Source organism: Mauremys mutica, chromosome 1, assembly GCF_020497125.1.
Source record: "Mauremys mutica isolate MM-2020 ecotype Southern chromosome 1, ASM2049712v1, whole genome shotgun sequence".
Classification (NCBI taxonomy): domain Eukaryota; kingdom Metazoa; phylum Chordata; order Testudines; family Geoemydidae; genus Mauremys; species Mauremys mutica.
This window is the reverse complement of record NC_059072.1, coordinates 63,680,133-63,694,288: the sequence shown is the minus strand read 5'-3', so window position 1 is coordinate 63,694,288 and position 14,156 is coordinate 63,680,133. Positions and strand designations below refer to the sequence as shown.

At 39.6% G+C, this 14,156-nt stretch overlaps 1 protein-coding gene across 7 annotated transcripts in view; it reads right to left on the bottom strand.

Moving 5' to 3' along the window:
- Positions 1-14,156, bottom strand: part of MSRB3 (methionine sulfoxide reductase B3) — a 159,753-nt gene that overhangs the window by 61,285 nt on the left and 84,312 nt on the right. For all 7 annotated transcript variants that reach the window (XM_044978318.1, XM_044978355.1, XM_044978308.1 and 4 more), the window contains one exon: positions 8,667-8,695. In XM_044978318.1, the coding sequence (XP_044834253.1) occupies positions 8,667-8,695 (29 nt within the window). The remainder of the gene's footprint in view (positions 1-8,666; positions 8,696-14,156) is intronic.

The window sequence follows — 14,156 nt, the reverse complement described above, 5'->3', positions numbered from 1 at the left end:
CCCCAAGCGTTCCATGAGGCCTGGGCGAAAAGTCCATTATTCCTTTCATTTAACTCAGGGGGAGGGTACAAGGAACAGAAGGCACCCATTCAAAGACCTTTGATGGTCTGGAATGCGGTGTTATGTTACACAGCTGAAAATGTTTCTCCTGTTCCAACTTTACAACCCCTTTTCCCCAAGGCTAACTTTTTTTTCTGTTCTCCCTCTTTACTTATGTTTGTTAAATAAATGATTTGAGAAATAAATGTTCTTTATTGAGTAGAAACAGTGGGCTTGGGCAGGGGGTTGGCTTTACAGGGACGGTGATACAAGCCAGGTGAAGCTTTGGGAAAGCACTGTGCGGACAAGCAGCTTACATTACTGTGACTCATTATTGAAACGGCTTTTTAAAGCCTCGTGGATATGCAGCGCCCCTTGCTGTGCTCTTCTTATTGCCCAGGTGTCTGGCTGCTCAAAAATGGATGCCATGCAATCTGCCTCAACTGCCCACCCCTACAGAAAATTTCCCCCCTTTTTTCCTCACAGATATTATGGACCACACAGCACGCAGCTATAACCATGGGGATGTTCTCCTCACTAAGGTCCAACCTTGTTAGTAAACTTCTCCAGCACCCTTTTAAATGGCCAAAGGCAGATTCAACCACCATTCTGCACTTGCTGATCCATTCCCTACTGCTGTCCAGGTGGCTGGTGTACGGCTTCATGAGTCATGACAGCAAGGGATAGGCTTTGCCCCCCAGGAGAACTATAGTCATGTCAATGTCATTAATGTTCATTTTGTAGTCTGGAAAGAAAGTCCTGAATTGCAGCTTTTTTAACAGACCCGAGTTCCTAAAGATGCGCACGTCATGAACCTTTCCCAACCATCCTATGTTAATGTCGGTGAAATGCCCCCTGTGAACCACTAGCGCTTGCAACACCATTGAAAAGTATCCCTTTTGGTTTATGTACTCTTTGGTAACATGGTCTGGTGGCCAAGATGGGGATATGCGTGCTATCTATCGCCCCACCACAATTAGGGAACCCCATCGTGGCAAAACCATCCACTATGTCTCGCACATTTCCCAGACTCACTACCCTTTGTAGCAGAAGTTGATTAATGGCCCTGCACACTTGGAGCACAGCAGCTCCCATGGTTAATTTACCTACTCCAAATTGATTCCCCATTGACCGGTAACTATCTGCCGTTGCAAGCTTCCATATAGCGATTGCCACTTGCTTCTCCTCTGTCAGAGCAGCTCTCATTTTTGTGTTGCTGAACTGCAGGGCAGAGGAAAGCTCTGCACAAAGTTCCTGGAAGGCAGCCTTCTGCATTCAAAAGTTCTGCAGCCACTGCTCATCATCCCATACCTGCAAAACGATGCGGTCCCACCAGTTAGTGCTTGTTTCACAGGACCAGAAACAGCGCTCAGAGTACAGCTGCTCTGTGACTGCCAGCAGCAACTGTGAATTGTTTTTTTTTCAGTGGCTTGCAGCAGGGCTGCTTGCAGGACATCACTATGTTCCATGCAGTGGACCCTACTTCGGCTCTGGAAATACTGCAGGAGAAGGCACGAAGTGTTTCAGATGCTCACAGCAAGAGTGCACAACTGAGCAGGCTCCATGCTTCTGGGGTTATGGTGTACGCACGGCCGATTTAAGCGTGAAAACCACTGGGTTGTTTGCCGTTGATATGAGGGCGGGAGGATAGTGCATCATGGGAGGCTGACGCAATGTTCCCATTCTCCCCTGCAACAATGTTTTGGTCCCATGAGGCAGTGCACAAACTTCCCAAAACATACTATGGCACACTGCACTTTGGGATAGCTACCCATAATGCACTGCTTTGTGCATCGATGCAGGCGCTGCTAGTGAGGACACACTCCATTGAGACAATGAGCATGGTGTGGCCATGCACAATAGACTTAATTCGGAGACTCGAGGTCAAATTAGATAGTCGATTTAACTTTGCAGTGTAGACAAGCCCTAAGGAGCTACCATAAATCCAGATACTGTGATGTATGTTGAACAATCTGACCAACTTTTCTACTCCTATGTAGCAAAGAGAAAATAGACCAGGCTGCTGATCCATTTTAGTTATCACAAGTTAGGGCAGTATTTAATTCTTCATTCCTTTATGAATTAGATGTGTCAAAATGTTTTGTCCCAGTTCGTGAGCATTCCTCAGTATATTATAGATATTAATCTGAGTTTACGATACCCTCCAGAGGATCCCTTTCCTGTCTTTAAATGAGGTCTAAATCTATTAAACATTCCTAAAAAATTTTTAGTAGGCATTGATAAAATGTTTGATTGTTTGGTCCACATTTGAATCTTGGGCTTTTGGGGGAGGAAGGGTCCAGTGAAAACTGATGTTTAGTTTTCGCTTGGGACATGCTTTAGTTGGGGATGAGTTTTGTTGGTGACTGTTGTAGGTTAGCTGCAGACTTTAACGGGACTGTTTTTCAAAATAACTCTCAAGGGAGTGACAGATAAATAAAGGCACTGTATATTTTGCATTTCTAAACAGATAGATAAATAAAGGAGTGAGACAGGAGAGAAACTGTCTCTGAAGATGTTGCACTTGCTCAAGAGAAGGACTTTCATTTTTAGAGGAACAAACATATCAAGTCAGATTAACTTGCATCAGCAAATGCAACAAAATTAAATGCAACACAGTGTGCATCCTTGCGTGCATTTGTGTATTCAACTGCTGCAAATGTCTGTCTCAGATGCACAGAATTTGCACTTTTCTCATTTTACAAGGTTTCCACATTCTTAACTTCATCCATTCTCTAGTCTGAGTGAGGAAAATGTTTACTTGACATTATCCCACTGGAGTACAAATGAAGTTACACACTTATTTTTTTTTAATTCCTTCCTTTTTTCCCCATTACCCCCTACTTTCACCATCACTATCATCTGTGTCTTACACAGTGTCCCTGAGCAGTGACATACTGCATCTTCTAAATTTTGTAAAGTTTTCTTTCAAAGCGCCATCCTTGAACATAAGCCCTGTGGTCCAAACCTACCACAGTTTCCCCAACATAAATTCAGAAGTTGGTGAACAGGGGAAAGGGTGGCCAAAAGCTGTTTCTGAAGTTGTTTACTCAGGACTCCAGACAGACAGACGCTCCATAGGGGAAGAGCCCTCTGTCACCATCTCCTGGTGAACAGGGTGGTGTATGGCTACAGAGATAGCTCATTTGCATAAGCTTTTTACCCAGAAATCCTCCAGTGACACCTTGAAGAATGAACAGAACTGTGCACAAACTCTGAACTGGTAGGGTGATGGGAATGAACAGAGAAAGAAGGAGGGATAAGGTGCTCCTACACTGTGGCAGGGACTCTGCAATATGGTCCTACATGCAATGCCCCACCCGGAAGACTTGGCAAAGAGATGACACAGAGGTGACTCCACAGTGAGTCAACAGGCACAGAGATGGATTTGTGGCAAGAGGCACAGAGGCGGCTCTTTGCTAAGCTGCAGAAGGCAGCAACAGCCCTGAGCGAACTCCATTGAAGGCCTCCTGTAAAGCGGAAATCACCATAGATGTGTTAGGTGTTGGAGACTCAAGGCAGACCAGGCAGCACTCCCCCCTAGAAGCTGGAGACAGGCCTGCCTGAATGCACTCCCAGACTCTGGGGATGTGTCTATCCAATTAAAGGACTACTGCCAGAGATACCATGAGCTGGGTGTTTTACTTAATTATTAGTGTTTATATATATGTTGTAGCTGCATTTTCCCAAGTTAATGCTGTGTCCCCTTAAATCCTTGATTTATATACAAACTCCGTGCTTGTAAGTAGGGATGTATTGCCTGTTAAGGGTGGTCCAGAGAAGCTTTAGCATTTTTCTCAGGTTTCTGGGTGGGGGCTCCAGCAGGTGGTGTTTGTGAGTTTTATCATTTAACCCAGCCCTTGTTGCTGCCAATGACACATGGCAAAAGGGTTACATGAACAAGAGATGAAAGTGCTCATTGATATTTTGCGTCAGCACTTCCGCCTCTTTTGAAATTAAATTAGGGAAGTTCCTGCTAATGTGACACTTGAACTCTGAGTTGCAGTTCCAGGGGAACATATGGAGGAGGCAGGTTCCCTGATATGTGGGGGGGAGGGGGAATCAACAGAAAAACAACCAGAGGAACAACTAAGTGGTAGCTAAAGGTTCTACAAGAGAAGTTCTCTTCAGTGATACCATCACACTAGGGTTGTTTTTTGGGTACTTTACTACCACCAAAGTATGTGCAATCACCTGAAATATACACATTATCCAGAGTGAAAAAGGACCATGTACACAATTCTTATATTTTACAATCCATTCCATACAGCACATTAAAACTCTCCCCATATACCAGCAGACATGCATGCCTATCTTTCTTTTCTGCTAATCACCGGTTCACTCACAATCCAATTTATATGCAATAGACTCATTGTAAAGCAATGGTGCCTGATGCCCTGAGTGAAGAAAGGATTGGCCCCTCTTTCAAACACATGAATGCACTTCTGCCTTTTACTCCCACTCAGTTCAGCCTGCCTCCCAATCACCTCTGAGTTCTCATCGAGGAAGGTTGCCTGCTTTCTGCTCAGTTGTGCTCAGGGACAAAGAAGAACCAGGTGGGTAAAAACGCCACAAGCAGAATGAAGTGGTTAAGCATTGGCCAGTTGATCAAGAAAAATGAACTCCCCAGTTCTATTGTGGCATTTCCTTAAGTGTAGAGCACTAGACAATTTGTAAGCTCTTGGGGAGAGAGACTACTTTTATGTTTCTGCAATGGGTACCTAGTGCAATGGGTCGCTGGCCATGATCAGGATATCTGAGCACTATCCTAATAATAATACAACTCTCTACACAGTCTAGGCCATCTGTAAGTATCTGCCAACATAAAATGAACTTTTTCTCTTGAGCAGAACAAATTTGACTTCACAATGATGTGGCTACTTGTCAGCTACACTGTTTATAAAATGCAGCACAGTTCAACGGAAAAGGCCACAAACAGGGAATAAGGAGACTTGGAATTTATTCTGACTCTGTGGTTCTCACACTGTGTAATACTGGCAACTTACTCTACCTAGCTGTGACTCTGGTTCCCCACTAGTAAAATGGCGATAACGATACTTTGCTATCTGCTTTGAGATCTACAGATTAAGCATGTTATATAAATATTAAGTATTATTATTTTATTACTAAGATTGACATTTCCCTTAATTTAAAATCCTTCCATGTCAGATATACCACTACAAGGCTACACAACATTAATCCAATCTAATTTACTGTCAGCAGCATGATACTGATCTACAACAAGAGAATATGAACCTGTTGAATTTTGTTCCAAAATGCCACCTTAATTTCCAACCAACCACAATGGGGCCTCTATACAAATTATTTTTAATTAATAATACAATAATAATAATAGAATAGCATAATCTAAACGATACCCTACAAAACGCTAAGAACATATTCTCAGCTTTGTTTTTCATGGGTTACTATGACAAATGGCAAATTTTGAGAGAAAAGTAGCACAAATACCATATTTTTTAAAGTATTTCTTACAATAGATTTTTTGCTTTAATATATTTTTGTTTTTTTAAATTATTTAAATCCATAACACCATGATATAAAAGTAAACCATAGTCATTTTGTCACCTAAGAACGTTTACAGCATGAAGCTAATTTCATATTTGAGGCAAAATTTTTCCCTTTATAAAGATACAAAATTAGCGTGCAAAAAAGTTTCTCAGACAAAATTTTTAGTCATGAGGATGAAAACTATGTCCCCTGTACAGATGTTCTAGCTATTTACATGATAAATACTGATTATCCATACAGAAATTTTACAGCACACTTTTAAGTTAAATGTTCAAGTTCAAATTAATCTTCCTTTGACAATGTCTGCCTAATATTTCAGTGTTGTACAGTGTTTCCAAAGTCTGAATTTATAGTGAACCTATTAGACTTTTTTTTTAAAGCTACATTCCAGACTTTGTGCCAGCTTCAGAAAAAAAATAGTCGTGTCTTTTTTTATTTTTCAATATTTTCACACGTTGCTAGAAAAGAAACAGAAGGAAATTCTCCCTCTCTTGCCCTAGAGCAGACTTTTGCGCTTCAAGAATAGTTTCCATTCTTCCCATCCCACCAAATACATACAGAGAGTGACCACTAAGGGCTTGTCTACCCTTGAAAGTTAATTTGGATTAAGGTAGGTGTGAATTTATAAAGTGCAATAGCTATTTTTGAGTAACTCGATGCATGAGCATTCTTATTCTGGAATAAAAGATTAATCCATTTTCAAAGCTGAAAAGGAACAAGGCATTATTTTGCCATCATAACATTGTCTATACGTGGAGTATTTGGGAATAACAAAGTCCAAGGTATCAGAGGGGTAGCCATGTTAGTCTGGATCTGTAAAAAGCAACAAAGAGTCCTGTGGCACCTTATAGACTAACAGATGTATTGGAGCATAAGTTTTCATGGGTGAATACGTCTGATGAAGTGGGTATTCACCCATGAAAGCTTATACTCCAATACATCTGTTAGTCTATAAGGTGCCACAGGACTCTTGCTTTTTAAAGTCCTAGGTGTACATCTTTCTGTTTTGAAATAGAGATGTGCAGAAAGACAGATGGAACAGGACAGCCAGAGCAATATTCCTACAATTCATACATCCTGCATGTTGGTAAAGGATGTTAATAAATCAGAGAGAGTGCAAAGAAGAGCCACAAGAATGATTAAAGGATCAGAAAACCTGCCTTATAGTGATAGACTCAAGGAGCTCAATCTATTTAGTTTAACAAACAGAAGGTTAATGGGTGACTTGATTACAGTCTATAAATACCTATCTAGGAAACAAATATTTAATGGGCTCTTCAATCTAGCAGAGAAAGGTATAAACACAATCCAATGCCTGGAAGTTGACGCTTGACAAATTCAGACTGGAAATAAGGTATAATTTTTAACAGGGAGCATAATTAACTATTGGAACAATTTACCAAAGGTCATGGTGGATTCTCCATCACTGACAGGCAACATACCAACTTTACACATTTCAGAAGGATGAAGCCACATACATCATGGTGCTAAAGGTGGGTGCTACCATATCTGTCCATGTTAAAGACACATTCATAGCAGAGGTAGGGGATTTCCCAAGCATGGTGACTGACAGAATGTTCAAAGCAGCTCTCTGGCATGGACTACGAGGTGGCCTCAATATCCCACTAAGCCTTCTATGACTCTACCCTCTTTCTATTCCCAGCGTAGTCACTCTAAAGAAAAAGCCTGGCAAATATTGCACATCAGGAGAGAAAGAACAAAACCAAACAGAATACCAGAGTCCTTGTTCACACTTTAAACATATTCACTGAAAAGGGGAATTCTTTAACGAGCATTTTCATTCCAATTAGGCAAAAAGGAAGAGCAACAGTTGGTAGTTCTGTTCCATGCCATCTTTAGAGTATTTTTTATAAAACTACATCATTTAAAAACTACCTTGCCCTTCCATTACATATTCACAAGCCATGGGCACCAAAATAAGCATTTACCTCACTTGAGCAATACCTGCAACTAGGAACCCCAAACATAACAATTAAAACCACAACAATATCATTCAATTATATATAAATCATGAATTGGGTCTTGTAAGTCCTTCACTCTGCAGATTTCATGCCCAACACTGGCTGCTGCAAAGATACAGTCCAGTGTAAAAAAAAAAAAAAAAAGGAAAAATTGTACAGGTATCTCACAATTCAAATTGAGATCACTGCTGTAAATGGGAAGAAAGGAAATATGTCATTTCCGAGAGACTTCTAGGTCACTAACATTGTAGAATTTTCAGACAATTTAAAACCCTGCATTAAATAAATTCATGGGGTAACATTAACTTAATTACAAGACTGCTCTGAACTTATATTAATATTGTTTTTCTATTTAAAATAATATTTTCTCTCTTAACTAAGATATGCATTTTTGAGCGACTATTTCACGTAATAGACATTTCAGCTGCTCTCAGTATAAGAAATTATTTTTACAATTTAAGGGCATACTATTTTATAACTTCAATAAACACCCGGGTATAAGTAGCTTAACAAGTGGCAGTCTGGTTTCACCATCCTCATTTGGAGAACACCTTCGCTTTTTTCCCTGTAACACATTACAATTCTTTTAAAAGGTAAGTTGAGAGATATTGCCTTTTGGTAAACCTACTAGAAAGAAGGTCTGGCATGCATTGTGTACATGCATCTGTCATGAAAATTTCATGACAAATCACCTGCTTCTTGACATACAGGCTGCACAGAATTCAAATTCCCATGAAATGTCTTCGTCCACGAGGAAGAAAAATATTCTTTTTTAAAAGGTAATGATAATTACCAAACTCTACCTCTCCTCTATTTGCTTTACTTTTTATTATGATTTTTTTTAAATGGATCCGTTAAAACTTACTGCAAAACAATGGCTTCCTGGTGACCATCTCAAGGTAAAAAGAAGAAAGTAAAAAGATATGAATCAATGAAGGGAATGAATTAAAGGCATCAGCAATAACAGTGCTATTCTTAGGTGGTGAGAAAACTCAGATCCTTTTCAAGACTGGCCTGCCTCAGTCTCATTCAAATTGACGCTGAACTGATAAATTAGTCTGATGAGTAGAACATGAATATAGTGTATTCAGCATGACATTGTAAATCTAAACATACCTGAATTGGAGTCAAACTTTGTTTCTGACCTGCAAAGGGAAACAGAAATAACTTACATTATAAGAACTGCTTTTAATCATGGAAACTAGCTGACAAAAGGAAAAAACTACTGTTTTTAAGAAGTAGACATACCTCTGTTTTAATAATTCATGCATGCAAATTGATTTTAATCCCAAATGCTGCTTTTAATGTTTAATACTTTTATTGGATTTGCACAATGTACAGATACAAAGAAAAGAAATTTTAAAAGAAAGAAAAAAAACACACAAGGGAAACCAAACACAGGATATAAATATAAAACCAGGATTAAGTTATGTAACTATGTATTACAGCACATACTTGTTATGAAATACATATTGTTCTCATTCATTTTAGTTTTCAAAAAGTAATTAACAGGATTCCATATATTCATGAACGTTTCTAATCTATTTTTGAACCAGATAATCTTTCATTAATATCATATGTATTGTATACAATGATCAGTAGTTGGACAACATCTTATAAGGGTTCTGTGTGTGTCTTTAATTTCCTCACTCTGCAAATAGAAAAAATAGTTTTGTTCTCTTTAAACACAATTTGAACTGATTCTGATGTCTTAGCAAAGATAATGATGTGTGCTAGATGCACAATTATCCTCCTTCTTGTGTACTACAGATTTTCACTCTCTAACAAGGAGAATTGTCCTCTAAAAGCTTAGCACATAGCAAATGAACCTAATAACCTGTACATTTAATAAGAAGGAGAAAAAGTCTAGCCCTTGTGGGAACATTATGTTTCAGATATCGGTTAATAATAGTTGTAAATTCAGAAGCCTTTGAAGCTCTCGGTTCAGCTGTGGGAAAACTTAAGTTGGGTAATTATTCTCAAGATGCGGCTGATGTGCTGTCAAGCAGAATTAACCCTACCACTGGGCCTATCTGCACAAGCGGCTATAAGACAGCATTGTCTATATCTAGCTCTCAAACCAATTAGCGGGCATGCTCCAGTCAGATGTATATCGCTCAATCAGTTGTATATATGTTCACAGCTGCCACAGCAAGATACAAGAACTGACCAGCAGGAGTCCTGTTAGAGGAAGCTAACTGGCAGAAAGACTTTTTGGGGAAACACATTTAACCAAGAGGGAAATAAAACGTTTGGTTCTTTTAATCCGTGACAGGATGCTGGGGTGGCTTTGGAAGCTACAACCTTGCTTTATGAAAAATAACTAAAGTACAGAGACAAAATATAGATATTTCTTTGTTTTAGATATATATATATATATATCTAAAACAAAGAAATATATATATATATTTGTATATACATATACACATACACACATACATATACACACACACACACACACTTTGACATGTCTAAAAACAATGTCAAGATAATCATAAAGTGAGAATCTAGAAGAGCAAATTAATGTCAATCCTCTAAGTTTAAAAAAATTGGACAAATGTACGCAATGAATATTAATGGAAGAAGGGGGGAAAACAAGAGAAAGGGAGGGGGTGAGTTAAAAATCAAAAGGGAAACTAGAAATGTACCTGCCTCCCTTTTCCCTTCCCACCTCTCCCCATTTCCCCCTCTTGAACAGTTTAAATGAAAATCTCACTTTGGTCAAAGGATGGAGTGGAGAAGAAAGTACAGTGATATTTTCAGCAGAAACACATTCTAATTTACTTTTACCAAGAGCTAACAGAAGCATTAAACAAAGAAAACATGTAATTCATATACATTCAAAATCAACACAATGGGAAAAGCTGCAGAGTTACCACTCTATTTTAGTTCCTTTTTAATACTGGAGTGTAAGGGCCTGGTTTTGCAAATATTTATGCATGTGACTTACAATGGGTATTCCCACAGAGTTCATACCAAAATAAAAAAATTCAGAGCTATTCCAAACAAAGAGATTCAGTATATTTTGCTTAACATACTCTCACCAAGTTGTACTGTATCTATTTATGCAGTTCAATCATACCCATCACCATGTTATTTGAACACTTCAGATGCCTGGACTTACTGAGCATCAATACAATTAATATGAATATGGGATCCATAGAATCACTATGTGCCCCCTATGCCTCTTTGGCATATTTTCCAAAGAGAGTTGACAGGGCAACTTCTCTTCTTAAAGAGGACCAGGATCCCAAAAGTCCATAGCGGGACAGCTTCACTGAAGTTCTCTGGTTTCCCACCAGTTTAATTTGGGCAGATTTTGTAGACAGAGGAAATTAGTTCCAAAAACCTTGTTATCAAAAACAGTCAATCACTTTTCACTCTCATTAACAACTCCTAGATGCAATATAGATCTCATCTCTCTTTAGCTCTATTCAGCAGTTAATTTTGTGGCAATAAACATGCTACTTCATCTGTATTTGTTCTTCCCTCATGATTGGGCTGCTTCAGGCTTTCCTTTTTTCCTTTTGTGAAACAGCTTTTACTGCATGACATTACACAGCATGGCCGCTCCTGTGCTATCTGGATATGCAGTGTCATACGCTGGAAACAGGAATAGGCTTTTTGATTGGGCTGGAGACCTGTCATTCACCTTGTCATGCAAAATGTAACATACTGAGTTGCTGCAACAACCACCAAGCCAGAAAGTAGTTGGGGGAGGGGGTTGCCAGGGGTCACTGGGCAATGTAATGAGTACTAAAGCTCTAAATAGTCATAAATTACAGGACAGAAAACCAGGAAACCGATCTGGGGTAAGAAATGAATAGAACTTAATGTCTAGCAGTTGCTATGAAAGCAAACAGAACACTGGGATGTTGCCATAGAAATCATTTAATAAGAGAACATTATACTACTGTAGAGAGGGCTACACAGGCCAAATCTTGGCATACTAGGCAAAATTTAGGACACAGTATTACAGAAATAGTATTGATTGAAGAATTGAAAAAGGGAAAAAAAGGTCAAGGACAATGAAGTGTCTCTGACACTAAAACTAAGCAATGAGTTAGAGGAAAGAATGAAAGAGCAATCCTCCAGGAATTGAAGGATTCAAACGTCAAGGAGGAAGATGTTTAAGAAGATGTTTTTGTTTCAAGTGGTTGAAGGAGGTACGGCTAGAATTTAGGGGTAAAATGCTGGTCCCATTGAAGGCAATAGCAAAGCTTCCAATGCCATAAATGAAACCAGGATTTCATCCTAGACCTAAAAATCAACATATTTCTCCCCTTACAATACAGCAGATTAATGTATCAGAAACTAGGTTCATATGGCCATTAAAACTGAGAATAAGGAAACACCAATATCAGAGACCATATCAAACAAATTCCTGGAAGTAAGTTCCAAGGACAACTTGCCTATTAAAAATAAAAATATTCCCTATGACTTTATTACGTTACCATTTCTAAATTACATTAACTAGCAGGAAGGACTTTGTGGTTCTGTTATTTGCTCCAATCTGAGTATCCTGCAAAGCAAGATCAGGGCCAGCTCCAAGGGTTTTGCCGCCCCAAGCAGCCAAAAAAAAAAAAAAAAAAAAATAAAAGAAAAAAGCTGCGATTGCGATCTGCGGCAATTCAGCAGGAGGTCCTTCACTCTGAGCGGGAGTGAGGGACCTTCCGCCGAATTGCCGCCGAATACCTGAAAGTGCCGCCCCAAGCACCTGCTTGATAAGCTGGTGCCTGGAGCCGGCCCTGAGCAAGATCTATGACGTGGAACCACGTACTCACTTTGTAAACTACTTTTAATTATTTCCATTGTTTGTTTTTCCTTGATTGTAATAAGTCTATTGCTTAACTAAAACTCTTGTGATTCTCATTCTTCATCTTTTATCACTCCTGTATATTCCCTTCTCTTTTGCCCTATGGGAGTGTTCTGAAAGTAACAGCAGCATTCAGACGCACAGGGAGCAGAAGATTGTACTGTTGTACACAGGGCCATCCCTAGGGCAGTGCAGGGCCCAGGGTAGAAGTGACGAATCTGTCACTTCCAGGACTGACCCGTCACTTACGGGACCAACCACACTGGCCATCTGCACCGGCCCACTGGGCCCCCCAAAGCGCAGGGCCCGGAGCTGTCACCCCAATTCGCCGTCCCAAGGGACAGCTCTAGATGTACATTTATAAATTGCCTTTCATCGCAAAGTACTTTACAATCCATAAACATATAGCATCACACTGGAACGCAGGGCAAGCAAACAAAACTACCAACACAGAAAAAACAAAAAATAATGAAACTGGAGCATTGGGAAATTTTAGCTAAGGACATTCAGACAGACTCTTACTCAAGGTGCCATGAGATCTATAAATATTCACAGAGATGGAGAAAGCCTCTCTTTTGAAGGTCAAACAATAAATTGCACGTTAGTCAACTTATCTACTTTGGAAAGATGAATCAACCTTGAGAGGAATTGAACCTGTGGTTCCAGGATGTCTAGGTGCTTTAAACCTGATGTTTTGACCCTGAAGCCTCTCTCCCAACAAAGAGAGAGAGAAAAACTGAGCATTGAGAACCACAAAATGATTTTGAAGAAGAGCTTTCTGGAGCTCAAAACCGAGTCTCTCTCACCAACAAAAAGTTGGTCCAATAAAAGATATTATCTCATCCACCTCGTCTCTCTCAAAATGTTTCTATGCTGTTGACTTTGTCATATATTCTTCCAGAATATAACTGAAATGTAACAACTGGCCTGTGGCACATATTGCAGATGGGCTAGTCGTGGCATAAATACAACTGTGGATATCTGGCATTTGATTTGCCATTTGTCAGTGGGGCAGGGTTGTTGTTTTTTTTTGTGGGGTGGGGAGGAAATTGCCCACAGTTGTTTAAAAGAGAATTCCACTGATCTTCTGCAGCAGCTCAACATTACTCATTTTTCTTCCTCTGTCCTTCCCTGTCTGAGTCTCTATCAGATTCTTTAGCCTTCTTCACAACTGAGTGGGAGATTTGTTTTTGTTGGAATTAAGTGAACACAGGGAACAGATATTGTAAAGCTCACTGCCTCCTTGAATAGCATCTGCTGCAGCCTCATTGGTTCCTATCTTTACAACAGCTCTCGTCCTTATAATAGTTACAAGAGGGAGGGAGAGAGCATTGGCTCCTTTCAGTTGGTCAGTACTTTTCCCTCAGACTCGTATCTATATAAAATACCACGCTATCTTTTTGCTTTCCCCAATGATACCAGGCATAGCTTTGGCAGGGGAAATATTAGCAATTTCATACCACCCAAAACAGAGCTTTCGTTGATCAAGAATCTGTTGGAGTTGGAAACATAAATGGTAACTATGGGCCAACTTTCTTCACTTATTACTTTCTACTTTTCCATAGGGTAGCGTGACTAAACTATGCTCCAGACTGTCTATGGCCGGGGGCTGGGGAGAGACAGATGTAGAACATGCATACAAGAGGTCTGGCCAATTGCAATCAAACTGATGTCCTGATCACTGCTGGCAGAATGAAATAAAATCTCTAACCATTCTTCCCAATTTTTCCTCAATACAGATAATACTAAGATAAGAAGCATTATCAGCATCCTCTTCCCCTTTCCAAGCA